The sequence below is a fragment of the Mustela nigripes genome, chromosome 6 (assembly GCF_022355385.1).
Source record: "Mustela nigripes isolate SB6536 chromosome 6, MUSNIG.SB6536, whole genome shotgun sequence".
Classification (NCBI taxonomy): Eukaryota; Metazoa; Chordata; class Mammalia; order Carnivora; family Mustelidae; genus Mustela; species Mustela nigripes.
This window is the reverse complement of record NC_081562.1, coordinates 83,255,245-83,277,879: the sequence shown is the minus strand read 5'-3', so window position 1 is coordinate 83,277,879 and position 22,635 is coordinate 83,255,245. Positions and strand designations below refer to the sequence as shown.

Below are 22,635 nucleotides of genomic sequence, written 5' to 3'. Positions count from 1 at the left end.
ACCCAGGCGTCCCTAGCCATTGCTTCTTATTTGAATATATTTTTGGTCCCCAACTCCTGAAACTTCGGTTGCATATGTGTTAAGCTGCTTGATATATTTCCAGATCTCTTTTGTCCCGATCCTTTCTTTTTCAGTCTTTTTTCTCTCTGTACTTCATTTTAAATAGTTCCTATTTCCAGATCTTCAAGGTCTCTACTCTTTTCTCCTATAGTCTATAATTTGCTATATTTCCTCCTGTGAAAATTAAAAATGTTTTAAATTTGATAATCATGATTTTGTTTAATATTAAACTTTAAAATTTGTTTTCAAGATATTACTTGAAAATTTTCAAGATATTACTTGACTCACAATAGTATTTTACATATTTAAATTCAGTAAGTCACAGAATAAAACTCTTCGCTTGAACAATATAATTCTCCTTTAATAGCAGTGACTTTATATAAGAGGTTTGACTTCAAACTGTCTTACTATTCCTTTCTTGAGCCTCTATTGTCCAAAGACAGGCACATTTCAACTCATGTCTTTTTTTTTTTTTTTTAAGATTTTATTTATTTATTTGAGAGAGAGAGAGAGAAAAGGACAGAGTACAAGGGGTGGGGAGGGGCGAGGGAGAGAGAAAAGCAGAATCCCTACTGAGCAGGAAGCCTGATGCAGGCTCAGGCTGGATCCCAGGTCGTGGAGATCATGACCTGAGCTGAGGGCAGATGCGTAAGGGACTGAGCCACCCAGGCTCCCCTCAACTTTTTTCCTTAATGAATATTTTGCATCAAGTTCCTGAAATTTTCCACTTCTTTCACACTAGTAGAAACTCTTCCAGTTGCAATAAACAATGACACTATTTCTTCTCTGGTTAGATGGAATTCATAAGTGGGCCTGCTTTCTGCTATGTTTGCTAGCAATGTCCCGGGTGGCGGGGGGGGCTTCAAAGCAGTGCCAAACCCTTTATTGTGGGAAAACCAGTATTTTCCCACAGTTGACATTTAAACCAACAAATACAACCCATAATTTTTGGAACATTTCTATAATGCATTCTCAAGTCTGCCTTTAGTTAGCTTGCTCCTTTTTCTATACCAAACAAAAAGTAATAATAATTCTTATAAAAATGCAAGAGAAATTATTTAACTTTATGAAGTATTTCCAAGAGTAACTTTGTCTTTTGAATATTAAACTTCATTTCCACAAAACACTTGAAAGTCTGGGTGCTCAAAGAATGATAGCAATTTAGATAAAGGGCTTCATTCTTTTAAGTAGAGAAAATACAAGTTCTTTTTTTAATATTTTATTGATTTATTTGACAGACAGAGATCACAGGTGGGCAGAGCGGCAGAGAGAGAGAGATGGGGAAGCAGGTTCCCTGCTGAGCAGAGAGCCCAATGCCATGTGGGACTTCATCCCAGGATCCCAGGATCATGACCTGAGACGAAGGCAGAGGCTTTAACCCACTGAGCCACCCACGTGCTCTGAGAAAATGCAAGTTCTTGAAAATCCCATCAAACACACTAGTGAAATTCTGTAACGAGCGTCCTCATTTCTTTTCCCAACAGGTATATTGTGAAGGCGGTCTTGCTCTCAGAGGCACATAATGCCTGCAGGCAGTCCAGAGGTGGTTTGTTAAATGCCCCCTTCCCCTTTTTTGTACATGGAGACCATCTGTGAAAAATGTCTCTTCACATTTCCCTTGAACAGAAGCTAAAATACTGAAAGGTTTTTAATTGTGACTTTAAAAAGTTTTTTTCATAGATGATGATATCCCCTATCTTTCAAGCATCTGGTCCCTTGTAACTGTGTAAAAACAATTTACATATTCAGTATCAGGGTATTATATATCATCAGCTTTACAGACGTTTTCTGGGGATCATCAGCCTCAGGCACTGAAGAAACAGTCTTCTGTGATTCCTCATTCAAAGATTCATGCACAGCTCCGCATCATTCAACTTGCTCACATTCTGCAGTGAGATTAGTGCCTTCTTCAGAATACTTATAGCTTGCAAATTTTATTTACACACTTGATTCTTAACTTACTTGATTTTACATTTTTATCACTTCTTACACTGAACTTACTTGCTTTATCCAATAATAAACATAAAATGTTTCATGATATCAGTATTGATATTAACAAAACTACAGAATGAAATTTAAGATTCTTTGCAGTTTGTTTTGTTATTAGGGCATATCCCACAAAGAAAAGACAAAGTCCTGCATTCAAAAGTCATGTGAAATAAATCTTTTTTGTTGAGGGGGGGGTTTGTGTTACCACACACATGCTTAGGCTTATTTGCTTTGTTTTTAATTTTAGGGATTGCTCTTTTTTCTCTTTTTGATTTAATTTACTTTTTGACTATGTAAAATAATTATACTATTCTATAGTCAAAACTACAAAAGAAAAGGTATACTCAGAGGAGTCTTTTCCAATCCTACCCGCTAATCCTCATTCCCCATCCCCACCTCCTATAAATAGCCATTTTAATTAGTTTCTAAATCATTCTTTAATGTCTAATTTTGGACAAGAACTAGGTACCCATATACTGCTCTGCACCTTACCTCACACAATATTATGACAATCATTCTATAGCAATGCAAAGAAATACTCCTATGTGTGTATGACTATGTCCACTATGTACTATAATTTATTTAACTATTCCGGTCCTCTCTCTTAATGGCATTCAGGATATTTATAGTCTTTTGTCATTAAAAATAATGCCACAGGAATAACCCTGTGCATATATCATTCTGAATTTGTGCAGATGTACTTTTAAGATAGTTTCCTAGAAAATGGGCTGGCTGGGTTAAAGGCTGACTGTCTCTATTTGTAATTTTGCTAGATAGTTACAAATTCCCCTCCTTGAGGGCTGTATCATTCTACACTTCCACTGGTCCATATCAGTATGTCTCTTTCACCAGAACTGTGGTAAGAGTGTGCTCTCAAACTTTTGGGTTTTTGCCAGCACAGTAAGAAATGCTATCTCAATGTAATGCAATTTGCTTCTTTTTGTTGTTGTTTTTAAAGGGTATATTTTACTACTTTAAGGGCCCACTTGCATGAATTTTTAACTATGTTTATGTCTTGTGCTATTTTCCCACTGGATTTATCTTTTTATTTCTAGGCTCTCTTTTTATATTAAGGAGATTAACCTTTTCCTGTGGTTTAAGTTGCAGATATTTTGTCCAGTGACTCATTTGTCTTAGGTCTTACTTGTGGTGGTATCTGGGTCATACCATTTTTAAACATTTTCATGTAATGGAAGTTGTCTTCTATTGATTCTAGATTTCAAGTCATAGAGATGTATTCCTCACTACTCCCATGGGTAATGATTATACAGAAACTGACCCATGTTTTCTTCTGTTGTTTTTAGGGTTTCCATTTTTGTTATGTTTAGTTAACTAATCCATGCAGAGTTTATCTTGCAAATGGTACCCAGTTTTCTCAGCAACATTTATTACAAAGTCCATTTCTTCCTTGTTTTGCAATTTCTTTATCATATATGAAATTACTTTATATACTGGATTTATATTATGTTTCATTGTGTAACTGTCTATTCATGTGCCAGTTCTACACTTTAGACTGTGAAGGCTTTCTAGTATTTTAAATGTCTGGTAAGACTGGCCCCTCCCCATTGCTTTTCTTTTCAGCGTTTTTCCTAGAAAGTCTTATTTAGTTTTTTCCATATGAACTTAAGAATCGATTTATCTAGGGGTGCCTGGGTGGTTCAGTCAGTTAATCATATGCGTTTGGCTCAGGTCGTCATCCCCGGGTCCTGGGTCCTAGGTCCTGGGTCCTGGGTCCTCGGGTTGAGCCCAGTGGAGTCTGCTTTGGGCTCCTTGCTCAGTGGGGAGTCTGCCTCAGCCCCTCCCCCCAGCTGGTGCACACTGTCTCTCTCTCAAATAAAACAAAATCTTTTTTAAAAAAAGAATCAATTTATCTAGCTAAAAAACAAACAAAATCTTGTTAGACTTTTTACTGAAATTATCTTAAATTTACAAATTAACTGAAGGTATGTCTTTTATTCATTCAAGTTTTTTACTTTTGTATTTTGGGGAGTATTATAAAGTTTCCCTGTACGTATGAATCCTACTGACTTCTGTAAATTGCTTTTATATCCTGCACTTTGCTGAGTTATCTTTTTATTTTCAGCAGTTTTCCTATTGCTTTGCTTTCATTCTCTAGACACGTGACTATATTTTCTACAATTCTCATATATCTAATTTCTTTCTCTATATCAGTGCTGTGGCAAATACCTCAAACACCGTGTTAGATGTTATAGTAATAGTGTAGACACCCTTGTTGTGACTCAGACATTAGTAAGGATGCCTCCAGTGTTTTCCCATAAAAAGAGTAAGCTACTGGTAAGCAAGATGTTTTATAATGTTAGGAAAATACTCTTCTATTCCTCTTTTAACAATTATTTTTATTAGTAATACATCTTGAATCTTCTTAGATATTTTTTTCACAATCTATGGAGATAATCACAAGTCTTTTCTTCTGATATATAATATTAATAAATATGTTAATGTATTTTCTAACATTGGACCATCTTTTCCTTCCTAAAGCAATATCAACTTGGTCATAACATATCATGTTGTTTGATTCTATTTGCTAATATTTTATTGGGGATTTTTGCACTGATACTCATGAATGAGATTCATCTGTACCTTTCTCTTTGTACAATCTATCAGATTTTTGTCCCAATGTTACATTTATTTTATTAAAGACTTTTTGAAGTCATCCTTTTTCTGATCTTTAGAGTGGATTTAAGATGATCAGTCTTTAAAGGTTTCTTTTGAAACATCTTGAATAATTTTAAGGGTAATTTAAAAATATATACAGTGGAAAAAAGATAGTCTCTTCAATAAATGGTGCTGGGTAAATTGGACAGCTATGTATAGAAAAATGAAACTCCACCATTCTCTTATACCATACACAAAGAAAAACTTGATATGGTTAAAAGGCCTCAATGTGAGACAGGAATCTATCAAAATCCCAAAGAAGAACATAGGCAGTAACCTCTTCAACATCAGCCACAGCAACTTCTTTCAAGACATGTCCCCAAAGGCAAAGGAAACAAAAGCAAAAATGAACTTTTGGCACTTCATCAAGATTAAAAGTTTCTGCACAGCAAAGGAAACAGTCAATAAAACAAAGAAGCAATCCACAGAATGGGAGAAGATATTCACAATGACACGACAGACAAAGGGCTGATATCCAAGATCTATAAAGAACTCCTCAAACTCAACACACACAAAACAGATAATCACATAAAAAAAAAAATGGGCAGAAGACATGAACAGACACTTCTCCAAAGAAGACATACAAATAGTTAACAGACACATGAAAAAATGTTCATCGTCATTAGCCATCAGGGAGATCAAAATCAAAACCACATGGAGATGCCCCCTTGCACCAGTTAGAATGGCCAAAATCAACAAGACAGTAAACAAGTGTTGGAGAGGATGTGGAGAAAGGGGAACCCTCTTCACTGTTGGTAGGAATGCAAGTTGGTGCAGCCACTTTCGAAAACAGTGTTGAGATTCCTTAAGAAATTAAAAATAGAGCTTCCCTATGACCCTGCAATTGCACTACTGGGTATTTACCCCAAAGATACAGATACAGTGAAAAGAAGGGCCATCTGTACCCCAATATTCCTAGCAGCAATGGTCACAGTCGCCAAACTGTGGGAAGAACTAAGATGCCCTTCAACAGATGAATGGATAAAGAAGATATGGTCCATATATACAGTGGAGTATTATGCCTTCATCAGAAAGGATGAATACCCGACTTTTGTATCAACATGGACGGGACTGGAGGAGATTATGCTGAGTGAAATAAGTCAAGCAGAGAGAGTCAATTAACATATAGTTTCACTTATTTGTGGAGCATAAGGAATAACACAGAGGACATTGGGAGATGGAGAGAAGTGAGTTGGGGTAAATCGGAGGGGGAGACAAACCATGAGAGACTGAGGACTCTGAGAAACAAACAGGGTTTTGGAGTGGAGTGGGGTAAGCCTGGTAGTGGGTATTAAGGAGGGCACATATTGCATGAAGCACTGGGTGAGGTGCATAAACAATGAATTTTGGAACACACACACAAATTTTAATTTAATTTAAAATTTAAAAATTCTATCCAGTATTTTGTTTTCAGCAGGTAGCTGGTCTAAGTAATCTACTCCTTGTTTCTCGTGAAGAAAAAAACTTCCACCTTTCTTTACCTTAATTACTTCTTCTAATCCTTCAAGAATTTATTCGGTTATAATCTTCTTTCAAAAGTTTTCTCTGAGCCCCCAGGTTGTGCTAAGTTGCCTCTTGTCTCTTTTCTGGGCTTCTACTGGATGGCATTTATTCTTGCATTACTGTATAATATTGAAATAATTCATTATGTTATCATTATCTTCCATTAATCAAAAGTTTCTTATGGACAGGAATCCTGTATTGCCTCTACTTTTTAATTCCCAGTATCTAATGCCAAACACCGTACCTGACATTGAGTAGGAGGCTTAATAAATATTTAATGAACTAATCTTTGATCAGATCCTCCCAACACACACGCACACACACACACACACACACTACCTGTTTCCTCTCAAGTTCATCTAAGAGAATACAGTAAAAATCTAAAAGTCATTGTTGGCAGACTATACCCCCTCACATTCAATTTGTAGTCAATCACCAAGCTCTATCTATTCCGACCTAAAATATTTCAAATTCACTCACTTCTGTCCCTTTATATGGCCACCACCTTAGTCCAAGTCCCTACTACTTCTTGCCTAGATCACTTACTTGCTATTCTTCCTATTCTAATCATTGTTCCTTCTATAATCCATTCATCAGAAAGTCAAAGTAACCCTTTAAAAAGACAGATGTGATTATGTCACTTGTATAAAACCTATCAATAGTTTCTTCTTCTTTTGGGATAAAGTTTAGAATCTTTAGTATGTCCACAAAGACCCTGGCTAATCTGGAGCATCTATCCTTTCCAGCTTTAACTTGTGCCCTTTGCTTCCTTATCATTCTGGCCTCATACTCTTCTTCCAACTTCATAAACTTTTTCCCACTCAGAATCTTTGAATACTCTTGACCATTTTCTAGAGGGCCCACTCCCTGCAGCTTTGATCTGGTTATATCCATTTATTTTCCAAATCCATGATCAAAGCAGTTTTCTTTTACCTCCCAGATTTACTGAAACTCTACTGAATGGTCATATTATCCTTCATACTTTTCCCTTATAGAACTAACCACTACTGTGATTATTTTTGTGTTTCTTTTTTTTTTTTTTAAGATTTTATTTATTTATTTGACAGAGATCACAAATAGGCAGCGAGGCAGGCAAGGGCAGGGGGGTGATACGCAGGCTCCCTGCTGAGCAGGGACCCGGCATCATGACCTGAGCTGAAGGCAGAGGCTTTAACCCCCTGAGGCACCCAGGTGCCCCTATTTTTGTGTTTCTTTGCCTAATGTTTATTTCTGACACTAGCTATAATTTTCCTGGAGGCAGGGACCATGTTGATCTTATTTTCAGCCATATCTTCAGCATCTGTCATAAGGAATAGCACAGTAATAGAATTTAATAAGTATTTATTGAAATGAATGGTTGAATGATGAGTGAATGAACAAAACTAGTTAACTCAATTCTGAGCAAAAGTCTGAGAAATAAATTCTCTATTTCCCCCTCTAGGGGGAGACCTACTCCTACTAGAAATAGCAAGGGGCTCAAGAGAGCACAAAATTCTCAAATTAACAGTTTCTAAAGCTTCTTAAGTCTCTGAAATTGTTTCAGAGAATCCAATCATTCCTTGCTAGTAGAACTCTCCAGGTCAGTCTAGACCACCCAGTGGTACCAGACAAGCGAGCATTTCCTCTGTTAATTTCCCTTCCTTGAACAATCTTGAAATCCCTCCTGCTTGTGTTTCTCTATTCCAGTCTTGGTTTGCTAGGTGATTTAGCTATAACTGCCCACATTCTTGGAAAAAATATTATCTATGTATATGTAATTTAAATATTATCATTAACATTGTTATTTCTATTTTTATTGCACCCCCCCAATCCTTTAGGCATTCTTTCTCTACAAAGTCTCAAAATGTTTTAAAATTATTCTAATTGTGGAAAATATTGGTAACCTATGAGGCCAAAAAAATAATAAAATATTGATGAAAAGCTAATTTTCAAAAAGTAGCAATTCATAGATTTCCTTAAGCCTTGGGGAATGTTAAAAGGAAAAAGAAAAAGAATAGAGTTTGAATATTGGGAGCATGTCTGCCTCTAAGCAGTTTCTGAAAGAAGTCCTTGTTTAAGCCTGATGACACGTCTTGGGAGACTACCCCTGCTGCACACTAATACTGTTCTTTTCTCTGCTGAACTACTTTCTCTAGGACAAAGTTTAAATGTAAAAAAAAGTTTCACAAGGCTTATATTTCTCTGTACTTTTTTTTCTTTTCCTTTGTTTCTATTTCCAAAGCTCCTTTTCAAATTTCCTTTTAATTGTTAACTTCTGACTTCTTTCTCAGGGTCAAGGACCAGTACATAGAGGCATTCCACTATTCCTGTCTTTGGGAGGTCAGTTAGTTCACTTTAGTTCAATGCATATATCCAATACCTACTGTGTGTCTGGGACTGTGCTATGGGGGAGGGAGGAGTGAGTGCAGGAAATCCGAATCTCTGCCTTCGAGGTGCTTACAGTGTATCTGGGAGCACCAGACAAATACAAAATATATAAGAACCACCATCTGCACATCAGGTAGTACAGATCAGTAAATTGATACTTAGATAATATAACTTGCTTAGACTGGCAAAGTAACTAGAACTAATATCAGAACTGGAAACTTGGTCCCTGTGGTATTTACATATTATTTTGTTTTTCAAATAAGGGATAAGCAATAAACAGTAACCCTAAAAACAAGAAATTCAAAATAGAGAGAAAATAAACCATTGTATTAATGAACCAAAGCTAATTTTCCCAACTAGTCTGACACTTAGATCTTATTTTTTTTTCACTACTTTGCTAATTTTGACTGATCCCCTCTCTCTCCTTCACTCTTAGAGTATCACAAACTTCCTTTTCATTCTTTCCCCCCCGCTCTTTGGGGACAAGAGAATAGCTCATTTGGAAGGAAACACGTCTTAAGTCACCTTTCTCTAGGACAGGTGTCAAGAAAACGTTGTACCAACATTACCTAAGTGGCCCCCAAAGAAAGATGAGTCCTTTTTTAGACAGAAGAATAATTGATAAGTTCTTGCCAGAATCCAGGAAACTGTAGGGAAAGGCTTCATGTTACCACTTACAGAGGTTGTAAGACAGAATTCCTCTCCTCTAGTACATGGTCACTCTAGAGGGTTGCATGCAAAATCGGGAAAGGGTTTGGAGCCAGCTGGTGAAGAAAGGAGTTTTTCACTCCAAAAAGGGAGTTACACAAAAGCCTGCCACTGTGAGGTAGCCACAAAGCTCAAAAAGCAAGACACCCAGGTCTACAACCTGGGACAGCTTAATGGCATCTGCCCGGATCTTGGACACTAATACATGCTGATGGCAGCAATCATTACAAGCAAAACAGCATTATCAAATTTCTAGTTCAGGTCTGTGCCAAGGTCTGAAAATAGAAACACTAGTTGTGCTGTTAGCCAGCACCATCTAATGAACACTTCTTAAGAGCAGAACTGGAATTAGCAGAGGAGAGAAGAAAAAATAATGACCTAAAAGTTTTATGAGAGATGCAACATATCTAAAACAAGCAAAAAACAACTCACTTATATCAAAGCATGAAGATCACAAATAACAAACTAAAATGTATAGCCATGGAACTGGAATGTTAAATGCAAAATTCATAGGATGTGATAAAAAACCATTTTGTTTTTTTGGCTTTTATCATCTTTTAAAATTTGGGGGAGAGGGGGAACCTGGTGGCCATTGGTTAAGTGTCCTACTCTTGATTCCAGCTCAGGTCCCCTGCTCAGGGTCACAAATTAAGCTCTGCATTAGGCTCCATGTTGGGTATGGCGCCTACTTTAAAAAAAATACAAACACACACACACACACATACATACATACATACATACATACATACACATATATGCAAACATACACACATTTATATGTGTATATATATGTATATATACACAGAGAGAGAGAGAGAGAGAGAAAGGATGATCTTCCCCTGCAATTTTCCCTGAGTGGAAAATTGGGCAGATTCCCTGACTTTGGTTCATTCTTTGATAACTGACAATCCTTTAAGTACATCACTTTAAGCCAAGAAAGAGAGTCTTGATTTGGTAACTAGAATGTTTCCAGTCCAAGATGGTAATCATATACTTCAGTCTTCATTCTAAGGCACCAGTTTAAGACTTCTCCTCCCCGTTCCCATGTAAGGCCTCTTGTGTCTGGTGGCTGCCTGCCTTCAACTTTCCCCTTAACTTACCTCCTCCCCCCACTAGCTAACTGCTGTTTGACCTGCTGTGTGAAAGCGGGAAGCAGAGCACCTAGGAGATATGATATATGTGTACAACCTAGGTCTGGCAGGTGATTTAAATTGACTTTTTCTTGTAGGGTGCTTTTAAATGTTCTTTAGAAATCCTATCATCAGAGACCTCTCACCTCAGTCCTTTTGGCCTAAACAGATACAGGTGGTTGCCTATGACAACCTCTGTGTATGCTAAGATTCCTATGTTTGTCCATGTATCTCTAGCTTATGGTCACTGGCTTCCTCCACACCTCTAGACAGCCCTTTTGAATAAACCAAAGGCAACACTATGCTGACTGTCTTCTATATGGCCCATATCTGGTCCTAAGAAACATTTTTCCATTTATCATCCCTATCAAATATGAGAGTGCTGGCAGATCCCAAAGCATCCACCTCTGCTTTGTGGCTCCTGCCTTTAAATTATAGGCAAGTGCTGGTGCAGTTCTCTATGTTTTACAACTATGGGAAAAAACTGCCATAGAATCCCCTCTCTTGGCTCAAGGGTAAGGAATTAGCATGAGCACTAACTCTCCCTCTGGGTGGGAAGGGAGTGGGAACTGCATAAGCAAATTGTTCCTCAAGAAACCTCCACACAGACCCTTTCTCTCTATATTCTGTGTTCTCTCACTGTGAAGTAGAACTGTTCTTCAACATTGACTTTGTACATCAACGCTTTGTTGAAATAATTATCTGAATGGCAATTGACTGTTTTCAAATCCATCTCTAACCTTAATAATAAGAGAATGTGTTTCACCATCACTGTCTTCTCTGCACCATGAGCACAGAACCTGAAACAAAGAAGGTGCCACTAAATGTTTGATAAATGTATGAATGAATGGATCTGAAACCTCATTTGGTTGTGCAGTATATTTCTCAGACACTATGAAACAATCTGTATAGTTGGCCTATGGGAGTCTCACTGGGAGAGTCATCATTCTATATTTATAAGATGTTGGGAGTCTCCCAGAATTTGTACACCCTAACATTTACCAATCAAGAACTTTTGAGAAAGTAGACAACCCAGGGAAAAAGTCATAGTTTTTCAAGGAATAAATGGATAAACATGAGATAACTCGAGTTTTTATATGACCATGTAGGGTGTTAAATCAAAACTTCTCAGAAAAAAATTCCACCCAAACCGTGGATGTTGTCTGAATAGTTCATTTGGAAAGCCTAAAGCTGTACAAAACAACAAATAAAAAAATATATTTAAGACATTTGGCAAAATGTTAATATGTTAAATATGGATGACGGATAGAAGGAGTTCATGGTACTATTCTCTCTAGTTTTTTTTCAGTATGTTTGAACATTAATGTAACACAAATAACATGTAACATGTAACATGGCACCAGAAGAAGCAAAAATGGAAGGGACGCTATGTAGACTTTGGCATCTTATAATTAAGCCATAAATACTACTACTAATATGTAGTATTTTTATAGCCATAAAGCTATTCTTATCTTATGAGGAGTCAAAATTTTGGAAGCAGGAATTTTTGCTTAAAATTAAACAGATTCAGAATTGTAGAAATAGAAGGATGTTCAGGGATTATTTCAGCCAATTCTCTCACTTTACAAATGAGAAAACTGATGCCCCCAAATTTGGGATGAAGTAACTATCAATCTCAGAGCCAGGACAAAAGCTAGGTCTGTACTTCTGTACTCTGGTTTCTCTTTCCACCTAGGCGGCATATGACATTGAACTAAAACTGTTAAGGCAAGGAAACTCAAGTGTTCTATTTTCATTTGCTGCATCCTTTGACTCTATCATTTCTGGTGTGTACATGTGGAAGACCTCCTTCTTTTGTGCAGTGGATTTTCCAAGATTTTCCAAGACACAGTGGTTGAATCACTAGAACTAGACTTAGTAAAATGAAGCCCAGAAAGGCAGTCATCAACCCTTCCATAGATCAGTTGTCTGAAGCTTGTGCTCCACTTAAAGAAAGCTATGGGTGGTGTCAAGTATAGCACCATATTACTGGGTCCAGAGAGAGGGAGACCTAGCACACCTTGGCCCAGTGCATCATGCAGTGGACTTTTTACACATCTGCCTCTTGCCTCATTAATTCCCCAGCCAAGTAGAATCCAAGCAGATTCCAGGGAGAATATATACTGGGGTATTAATTGTAGACAGTTCTAGGCACAGAGGTGAGAGTTTGAGAGGTACTGACTAAAACAAGGTTAGGTCTGACAATACATGTAGTGGTTTGACTTATCTATGATCTTCCCTTTTGATGGCCAGGAAGGACTAAGGTTCACAGGATGAACTTCCCATTTTGGATCAGCACAAACACAGGTATCTCTTGCCCTTGTATCTGAAGGTTTAACATTCTCTAGGACCCTAGAGAATAATATAGATTTCTGGTTTAGAAGCAAGGGGCACAGAATCAAACTGCTTCCATTCACTGTTTTGATCAAATGCCTTATGGTAGTTAGGGCATGGGGATAGGGTTCTGGCCTCCACATATCATTCAAATTCCTTCCGCCTTTCCTAAGTAAATCTATGAATTAAAAGCAATGTAATTAATATGTAGCTACAGCTTCAAGTCAACTCCCCAGACTCCATCCCAATCAGCAGGCTGTCTCTAAGCCCTTCTTCCATAGAGCTGCCAATGACTAGAGCAGCCTTTAACCCAGAATATGGAATTGGTGGCTTACAGGCTGACTGTTGCCTGCTTGCAAATTGATTCTTCTTTAAAAATGTTGCCAATATTTGCAATTGGATAGGATTCACTTTTATAAAATTCTGGATTTTAGCTTCTTTTGAAAAATTGGACAACCTCACCATAGCAGAGTGGCGGGAGGTGGGGGACACATTTCCGCATGGCAAAAATCTTTTCAGTTTGGAACTCAGAAGAGGCTCACTCTTCAGACAAGACATGAGCTTTTCCAGTTCATCATCCTCTCGGTGATGTTCATGAACTCTCTGGGCTGTGCTTTACTCTAAAACTTATTCGATTATGTTGCTTAAAACGCGCTTTGGGAGGTAGGTGTCGGGGCGTTTTTGGTTAAACAGGCTGCTGGGTAGATTTCAGTCAACACTGACAGTCGTCCTGTGTAGGCTGCTTCACTCTTTACCTGCACCACTGCGTGCTGCTGGCTTCAAATGTTTGCGCTTTGCACGGAAAGTACATCACTGAGAGATGTCAGCATCTCTCAAGGTGGGAACGGTTCTGTCAGCATGTACGTCTTTTTCAGTCTTCAACATTTGGGCTACTACACCTCTTGGGTGGTCATCTTCGGTATGGTTCCCTTTGAGGGAGCGTGGACAGTATCCAGGAGGGTTCAGAAGAGCATACATGCGTTCCGATATTATGAATGATGGAAATCGCTTCCCAAAACGCTTCTTAATAACAGTTTAGTCTCCTGAGCAACTGAACCAGTGCAGCGAGTTTAGAAATTTCGAAATGCGGTGCTCAGGCCACCTCAGTTGGAGACAGAGGGAGGCAGCAGAGGGCACAGAAGGACCCACTGCAGGCCTGGTCCACGCAGGCGCTGCCGCAAAGCGTCGGGAAGAGCCTGGGCGGGAGTGCTTTTTGCCTACCGCTGCTGACCCGAGTTCCCGAACTGCGGCCGAGAGCGCTACACTGTGCCTGCGCGCAAAGCCTCCGACTGGCAAAGAACTTTATCTGTTAACTATACCTGGGTAGGACGGAGGCTGCCTCACGAGTCTGCGCAGGCGCACGCCGCCTCCAGCCATTGGCCGGTGCGCAGGCACCCATCCCAGTCAGCCTTCACATCCTGTAAACAGAGGGGGCCCGCTGGAGACGACAAGTTCTGCTTCCGGGTCACGCCTTGACAGCGGCTTTCACCACCCAGCTCAGCCCCGCGGTTTGGTGAGTGCGTACCTCGCTGCGGGAATGCCGGCAGCCAGGTTCCTTAACCCGTGGCACTACGCGCGGTAGCTCTTTCTCCATTCCCAACTCGGGTTTCGTTAGCCCTGGAGACAGAGACATGGTTCCTGGCCTTGGGAGAAACAGGGCGGGGGTTGGTTAGCCTCCGGAGCTCCACAGGCGTAGATCGCTCGACCTTCTTTCACCCATCGCCCCCGCCCCCCGCCGCAGGGAGACCTGCCGGCATTGCTGCGATCTTTGCGGATCCCATGAGGAAAATGACACCACACGTCCTCGCATTTCGTGCCCTTGCCCTTCAGCTCTGCCTCCGCAAGACGCAGCAGCCGCGAGCCGCCCCCCACCCCCGCCACTTCACCCCAGCAGGTGTGGTGGGGTTGGGGGCGCCTCTGGCTGGGCTGAGGGTCTCCCGGCCTGGACGGAAGCCGAGGGTTCACTGGCACAAAGGGGTTGAATGTCGCCTCTCTCCCCCTTTGCTTCTACCATCGCAATAGAAAACCCCTTGGTGTTTTTTCTGGGTCCGCAGTGAAAGAAAACCGGGGGAAAGACGCTTTTCAGTTCCAGCAGAGGAAAGGGGCTGCTGTCTGGAAATGGGTCAAGTTTACATTTCCTTGACCCTTCCCCACAGTGCATGTTGTTAATACGCCCCGAAGTTTCACTCTTCATCAGGAGCTTCCATGCAACAGCTGAGAACTACTGGTCATGTCCTGAGTTAGGAGTCAGCCTGGAGTCCCAGGAGTGCCCCGAAAATGATTGCAGCGTTTACTTTCTTCAGATTATCATGGCCCAGAAACGGATAACAGAACCAGTTCAGTCTAAGCTTTTCACTTTAGATGTTCTGTCTTCTGCCCCCACCCCCCCCCCTCCCCCCCCCCCCACCCCCCCACCCCTTCTTGGAATCTCTGGTTCAAATGCACCTCTGGTTTTTTCTCCCTTTCCCTTGCAACAAAAAAGTATAAGATACAGACCATTGTCTCTGCATGTAGTGGCTGTTAGGTTAAAACATATGCCAACTCTCTTCTATCTGGAAAGTTTCGGAGAGACATATAAACAAGTGTGTAAGCTTATTCATTCATAATAACGTATAGGAGAAGAATGCCCAATATGAATCATTGATACCTATGAATTGAACATTGTTAACCTGCTTTCTATTAATTAATACTGTATTAGTTTAAATAGATAAATGGCTACTGATTAGCAAAATAGAAACTATTCAAATTTATATTACATAATGCATAAGGGAATACTCCATTATGAAAAGCAAAAATGTAGTGTGAAATCAAAATAATTTTAGGTTTTTTCCTGGTGATTCACAGACCTGTACCCCTGGGGATAAAAATATATGTTTATAAAAAATAAAAAAATTTAAAAAAAAAATAATAATTTTAGGTTTTTTACCTTAGTAGTGATCATTTGCATAACATTTAATTATGCAAGGTGTGAATTTTTTAGGATTTAAAGTAATAATCTTTACATTAATTCAACAAATATTTATTGAGAACGTGCCATGTGCCAGGAACTTTTGGAAAATAACACTATCTTTACCCTCAAAGAACTTAGAGTTTAATAAGAACACATATTTCTAGAGAGCTGATATTGCATACTATATATTCTCTACAGTTTTTTGATATATACTTTTTCATAGAAATGCTCCACCTTGTTTGTTATAATTTTAAATGTTCCCCAACTAGTGCATGGGTCTTATACAGCCAGAACTCTTATCAGTTAAATTTAAGTATATTGCATTTTTTTCTTCCATGCTAAAACTCTTTGTCATATTGTGGTTTGAACATATATTATCCCAAATCTATTTCTTAGGCCAATTATTAAAATTTTTAATTCGTTTTGCCTCGTAAGTCTGCTTGTTTTCCTACAACCACAAGCAGATGTCATTGGTATGAACTTCAGTTTTTTTCTGATTTTTTTATACATGACTAATTGTCCTTTTGAGATTTTTATTTTAGAATGTCGCCCAAATATTTCCCGTGTTTTCTTTGGTGAAGACATTTTAACCTGTTTCATAGATGTCTCGTCATTGTTAACATAGATGTATTTCTTCCATAGCCTTTTCCCTCTCTTCACACAGATATTGATTACTTCTATAACCTTTAGTCAACCAGTATTTATTAAATACCTACTTTTTGTGAGATTCTGTGGCTGGTCTTACATGAACAAAAAATAGAAGACAGGGACCTTGCCTTCTAATTGATTACAATTTAGAGGAGAAACAATATGAACATAACTATACTTGCGGGGCCAAATATAACAAGTAAGCTAAAGGTGATGAAAAGGCCACAGAATCCAGAGGAGGGAAAGTTAGTTTGGGGCATCTTCAGCCTTTAAAAAAAATCCCCTTGCTTGCCTAGTCTTGTTTGTAAACTCCACAGAGCTCCATGAGGGTCTTGGGGCCGCTTGGGGAAATCTTGTTCCAGACTAGTTCAGAGAGTAGAATTGAGGTGCTGAAAGCCAGAGAATTTTCATCCAGATTTACCCAGCTCCCTAAGCAACTATTACATTCTATTTCTTTATGATTCCAAAAAATTATTACTTAGTCATTGATCACTTTGAAATCTACTTATACTGTTGGGAAGGCCTCAGAGAATTCCTAATCCTAGGGACAGGTATGCTCAGTGATGTTGTGTATGCCTAAAACTTCTTTGTTTCAGGCAGTTTGGAGCATGTGAACATACTCTGAGCCTTGATGAGTTCCAGTATGTGGTATATTATGCAGAGCATTCAGAGCAAATACTCTCTCTCAGAGCGCTTAATCCGAACAATCGCTGCCATTCGTTCCTTCCCACATGATAATGTAGAGGACCTCATCAGAGGGGTGAGTGTGCTGGACTGACGGAGAGGCCTGTGGGAGGTGAAGGGGGAAAGTTCCTGGGGAATCGTAATAGATTACAGATTGGAAGCATTGACTCAGCACAATATCACAAGGATTTTTTTTTTTTTTAAGATTTTATTTATTTATTTGTCAGAGAGAGGGAGAGGGAGACCACAAGAAGGCAGAGCGGCAGGCAGAGGCAGAGAGAGAAGCAGGCTCCCCGCTGAACAAGGAGCTGGATGTGGGACTGGATCCCAGGACCCTGGGATCGTGACCTGAGCCCAAGGCAGCGGCTTAACCAACTGAGCCACCCAGGCGTCCCAAGTTTTACAGTCCTCTTAGATGTATTAACTTGACCATGAAAATACATTTTCCTTGTGTTTTGCTTCTCTTTTCTTCTCCCTCTCATTTTGTGCATCTGACATTTTCTTCAGGAAGTATGTTCTAGGTAACCCTAGTCTCACATTCTTTGTGAAATCTCTGTCTGGATATGGTACATGTGGGATCCAGTAAGCTCAAAGTCTTCTATACATGTTTTACTAAGGGAGGAAGGAGACGAGCAAAGCAGAAGCGGTTTTTAAATCCTTGTGGTTTATAATAATTACACAGAGAGATATCACTTGCCATCTATCTTGACAACAGCTACCACTTGTAGTTCTGTAAGGAATGTCAATCCCTAAAGTGCATGGTAATTTTTGACTTAAGAAAACATCTTAACATGTCTAACCACTGCTATCCAGCAATTGTTATTTGACTAGTGTCCTAGACGGTCTTTGGTCTTTGATATCTTTTTCTGAATATTATTCCTGTTGAAGAGAATTTACAGGGTCATTTTTTGATCACTAGAAAATGCATCAAGATGCTTACTTTTTGTAAGTTCTTTTCAACAACTGTGGAATCCTTATTTACTGCCTGGAGCTCTCTAGCTGCTTTGAAGTTGGGTGGTGCAGCTTTGAGAAGAAAGTCATACAAACTTGTTCTCAGCAGGAGCAGTACCAGAGGATTCAGCAGTAGGAAGTTTGTCACATTCTAATTCTAGCTCTGCTGCTGAGTCATTCAGCAACTTTGGTCTGTCTTTAGGATCCCCAGCCCCTTTCATCAGATGTGAAACAGAAGTACCAGCAGGGACTAGGCAGCAGAGAATGCCGATGCTGAGAGACTACTTTGAAGATGTTTATAAACAGAAAGAGAACATTAACGTGACCTTATTGTTAATGATGGTCATCTGTTGAATGCAGAAAGAGCATGCCAGTTCTCTTGGCTTCAATCTGACAGACTCGGTTTCCTGACTTTTTCAGAGCATTATGGCCATAGAAAGTGGATTGCTTTTCCAGCTCTCCTGTTTGATTGATCCCCAGTTTTCCACCGCTTTTGCACATGAGGTTATGTCCTCAATGAGGTCTAGATGACTGTCTGGCAAATTACCTTGTGGAAAACCTTAATAATTTGATCTAAGGAATCAATAGTTCCTTTCCTTCATCTTCAGTGTATTCTCTTGGTGTGAATATTATTTAGTAAATAGGACTGGAAACTGGGACCAATGACGTGTTTATCATGCGGTCAGAGCTAGAGGCCTCTTCCGCCTTGGACTCAGTTGAGTCTCATCCTGCTCAGTGAGCCAGAGCTGAGCACACTGACCGGAGTTTCCTTCTGCCCATAGGGAGCAGATGTGAACTGTACCCATGGCACACTGAAACCCCTGCACTGTGCCTGCATGGTGTCAGATGCTGACTGTGTGGAGTTACTCCTGGAAAAAGGAGCGGAGGTAAAGTCTTTAACACTGTCACATTAATGATCCACTAAAGCTTGGGCTTCACATTTCCTTAACATTTCTGTCTCTTCTCCCATCTCTTCCCACCTTCTAGCCCATCATAACATTGGCATAGAGAATATTAAAGCAAAATGTAATGGTAACTATATACAGTGATCCAAAGGATTTCATTCCTTTGCCTTTCTTTCTTGTCTGTGGCTCCAGGAAGAGGGAGTTTTATTTCCCCTTTGTCCCAGCCTTCCTTCTGGGGTCGTTTACCTTTCCATTCATTCCTCTTCTTGCCTGTTGACTGTCCAGGAGCTCTAAGTACAGAGGACCCTCCAGTGATGAGTGGAAACCATTGACACCCCCTGCCAGACATGTACTTCTAATATCACCATTACTGGGAGATAGATCTCATTAGGTAGTCCATTGCTCAGATCACTGATGCTATTTCTGCCCACTCATTATTTTACATTTGTTATGTCTTGTTCATATCTTCTTTTTAATGTGTCTTATGGTAAGAAACATAGATTAATTTATATTGACATTAGCAGGAAGTGGCATAGGGTAGTGAATGGTTAAAAGAATGGACTCTGGAGCCAGACTTCCTGGATTTGAATCCCAACTCTGTAACTTCCAGGTCTGTGACTTTGAACAAGTTACTTAATTTTTCTTTGCCTTGGTTTCCCTATCTATAAAATGGAGATGATAGACAACCTTCTTCATAAGGTTGTCGAGTGTTTAGTACGCTGTCATGTAGTAATTGCTAAGTAAGTGCTTGTTAAATAAATAAATAAGTAGTTTTGACTGTTTGTAAGCGGTTTGGAAGTCGCATAGGCTGAGGCGCTGTTTGGAATCAGACGTGCCAGGAAGCTTACACGGGCCCCGAACACATTGGTCAGTAAGCCTAAGGGGCCAGTCCGGAGCACCATCATCTTCATACAGCCCTAGTGTTCTGTACTTACCATTATGTAGTCACTCTTGTGAGTTACCCTGAAATGAAGGCCAGTGATCAATGTCAATGGTGAAAATACCCTGGGGGGAAGTTTTTAGCTAAATAGAAGGTTGAACTCAGTTAAATATTCCAGCATATTTTTATTGTATTTTGAGGGGAAGAAAATATTGAAGTCTTTGTAGCCTTCAGAAATTATTGGTAATATTGATTTTTGGCAAGTCAGCTGCTATTCCAGTATTGAAAGTTCTGTGCTCTTCCTTTTACATGCTTTTATCCAGGTTCTCTTGTGACTGCACAGTGTATATTTGCAAGCAGGCTGATTGGATTCACAATTTGAGCTTCTCTGTATGGCTAAAGAACACAGCAAAACTGCATGGGCAGAGTTCGGCCTCATATCTCAGTCTAGCTGCCATTAGCCACAGAATAGAGTGAGCTGGGATAAGCAAAATAATCCAGAACCTTTGCTCTGGCTTATATATTCAAGCTCCTTTCCAATAAATATCTTCCAGAGTAGTTATAAGGATTTAGACTTCATCATCTCTTTCTTTACCCCTCCCCCCATGGTAGAGATCCTAGTGAATAATAAACAAGAACGTAGCAAAAACCTAATGAAGCAGGCCAGCTAATCAGTGCACGGAATAGAGTGCTGGTTGTTCTGAGACCGTTCTCTTCCTATTTGCTCCTGAGATCCTGTCATATCTCCTCTTGATCACCAGGACTCGTTGGGAATTGCTTGTTGACTCTCATATTCAGAACATGACTTAGCAAATGTCATGGATAAACACATGCAAGCTGCTTTTGCCCGCCCATCTTCCTCTTGGTGGTCTAGCTACTGTAATGTAGTTCCTCCCTCTTTACAGGTAAATGCCCTGGATGGTTACAACCGAACAGCCCTCCACTATGCAGCTGAGAAAGATGAGGCTTGTGTGGAGGTCCTTTTGGAGTATGGTGCAAACCCCAATGCACTGGATGGCAACCGAGACACCCCACTTCACTGGGCAGCCTTTAAGAACAATGCTGAGTGTGTGCGGGCCCTCCTAGAGAGTGGGGCCTCTGTCAATGCCCTGGATTATAACAATGATACCCCACTCAGCTGGGCCGCCATGAAGGGAAATCTTGAGAGTGTCAGCATCCTTCTTGATTATGGTGCAGAGGTCAGAGTTATCAACCTGAAAGGCCAGACGCCCATCTCCCGCCTGGTGGCTCTGCTAGTCAGAGGACTTGGAACAGAGAAAGAAGACTCTTGCTTTGAGCTCCTGCACAGAGCCGTGGGACACTTTGAGTTAAGGAAGAATGGCACCATGCCACGAGAAGTGGCCAGAGACCAGCAGCTATGTGAAAAACTGACTGTCCTGTGCTCAGCCCCAGGAACTCTAAAAACACTCTCTCGCTATGCTGTGCGCAGGAGTTTGGGACTCCAGTATCTGCCTGATGCAGTGAAGGGCCTTCCACTGCCAGCTTCTCTGAAGGAATACCTGTTACTCATGGAATAGGCTGGAGGAGACATTTGCCCCGTCACACAGGCTACTCTGGGGGAGGCTTTTCCCTGCAGTGCTCTCTTTGTCTTGGAAAACAGGAAAAGCAGTCGTTCCTGTTGTGTGGTTTGTATTTAGAGGCAACGTGTCACAACGGTAACCTCCACACCATCTCCCCTCCCCAAACCGAGCAACCAAACAAAAAAGATCCCTCACTTTTGTTTTCTGTTTATTGCTTACGTGGCTTTTTATATTGCACCCTGCAAAAGAAGAGCTCTCCCCCTACCCTCCCCTTTAGGGAAAAAGTGAACAGCGCAACCAAATTCTCTAGAAGATGAAGAGTATTTAAAGAATATGTTTAGTTTTCCTTTGGGAACGTGATTAAAATTTCAGAAGAATCCCTCTAGAAGCATTGTAACTGGTCAGTGAAGTTTAAGAAAATCCCCGCTAACAGATGTGGCCCAAAGATGAAGAAACAATGACCTCAGATGGTGTGCAGAAACACAGTTGGGCTGGATGATATGGATGATACCCGAGAGTGCCACGTCGTGGAGTGTGGCAACACTCTCCCAACAGCAAAGGAAACAGCAGTCTTTGCTTCTTTTCCATGGGTGTACCTGAGGGTTATAGTAGTGCAGCAGTGTTATTTCAGAAATAACACGGTCTTGCTGCTTTCCACATAGTAGAGGAGATAGCAGGTTCTGAGCAGTCCTAAGAACTCAGTGTCCTAAGGACTTGTCTACTAATGCAGTTCTTTCTCTTTGTGAAAGCCAATTTGCTCCAGCGGGCTTAGCAGGTGTTTGTACACCTTGGCTGAAGGTGTTTACTCCAGCAGGGGATGAGAAGGGCTGGGCTTTTCCCACTGGTCTTCATTTCCCTATAGATAGCTCACTCTGCTAAGAGTTGGGAGTTACTTTCCTTTCAGCTGTTTTGGAAACTTTGCTTTTTACTGATCTGTACAAGACATTGGGGGAGCCAAGGGTGTGGGGGAAGAGCAGTATAAGAGCTTCTTTTGAGATGGCCCACCTACTCAAAAAAGAACTGCTTTAGTGAACCATACTTGGTGAACAATACTCTTTCTTTTCATGTTCTTAAACTAGAGCAAATTGTTATTGATCTTGGATGACCCAGATGCAAATTTGAAAAACATTTTTTTTTCTTTTCACTGATTGGGAACCACAAATAAAGATAACTGGAATCTGCTGACATAGCTAATTTGAAAAACAATGTCTGCTTTTGCCCTTTTGCTGTTGGTGGGATTTTTTTTTTGCTCACTTGAAAAAAAAAAAAGAAAGAAATAAACACTTCTAAAAGCAAGTTTGGCAATTTC

At 40.1% G+C, this 22,635-nt stretch overlaps 1 protein-coding gene and 1 pseudogene across 3 annotated transcripts; one reads left to right on the top strand and one right to left on the bottom strand.

The window, feature by feature from the left end:
- Nucleotides 1-749: 749 nt before the first annotated feature.
- On the bottom strand, nucleotides 750-14,400 carry LOC132020320 (ERO1-like protein alpha; annotated as a pseudogene).
- ASB8 (ankyrin repeat and SOCS box containing 8) lies at nucleotides 14,181-22,635 on the top strand. 3 transcript variants are annotated; one of them, XM_059402991.1, is made up of 4 exons: nucleotides 14,190-14,280; nucleotides 16,966-17,125; nucleotides 18,783-18,887; nucleotides 20,691-22,635. In XM_059402991.1, exons 2-4 carry the CDS (start codon nucleotides 16,997-16,999, stop codon nucleotides 21,321-21,323), a joined length of 867 nt encoding a protein of 288 aa, XP_059258974.1. In that variant the 5' UTR covers nucleotides 14,190-14,280; nucleotides 16,966-16,996; the 3' UTR covers nucleotides 21,324-22,635. The 3 variants fall into 3 exon arrangements, with proteins under 3 accessions (XP_059258976.1, XP_059258974.1, XP_059258975.1); XM_059402992.1 differs by having other exon boundaries at nucleotides 14,191-14,280; nucleotides 16,962-17,125; XM_059402993.1 differs by lacking the exon at nucleotides 16,966-17,125 and having other exon boundaries at nucleotides 14,181-14,280.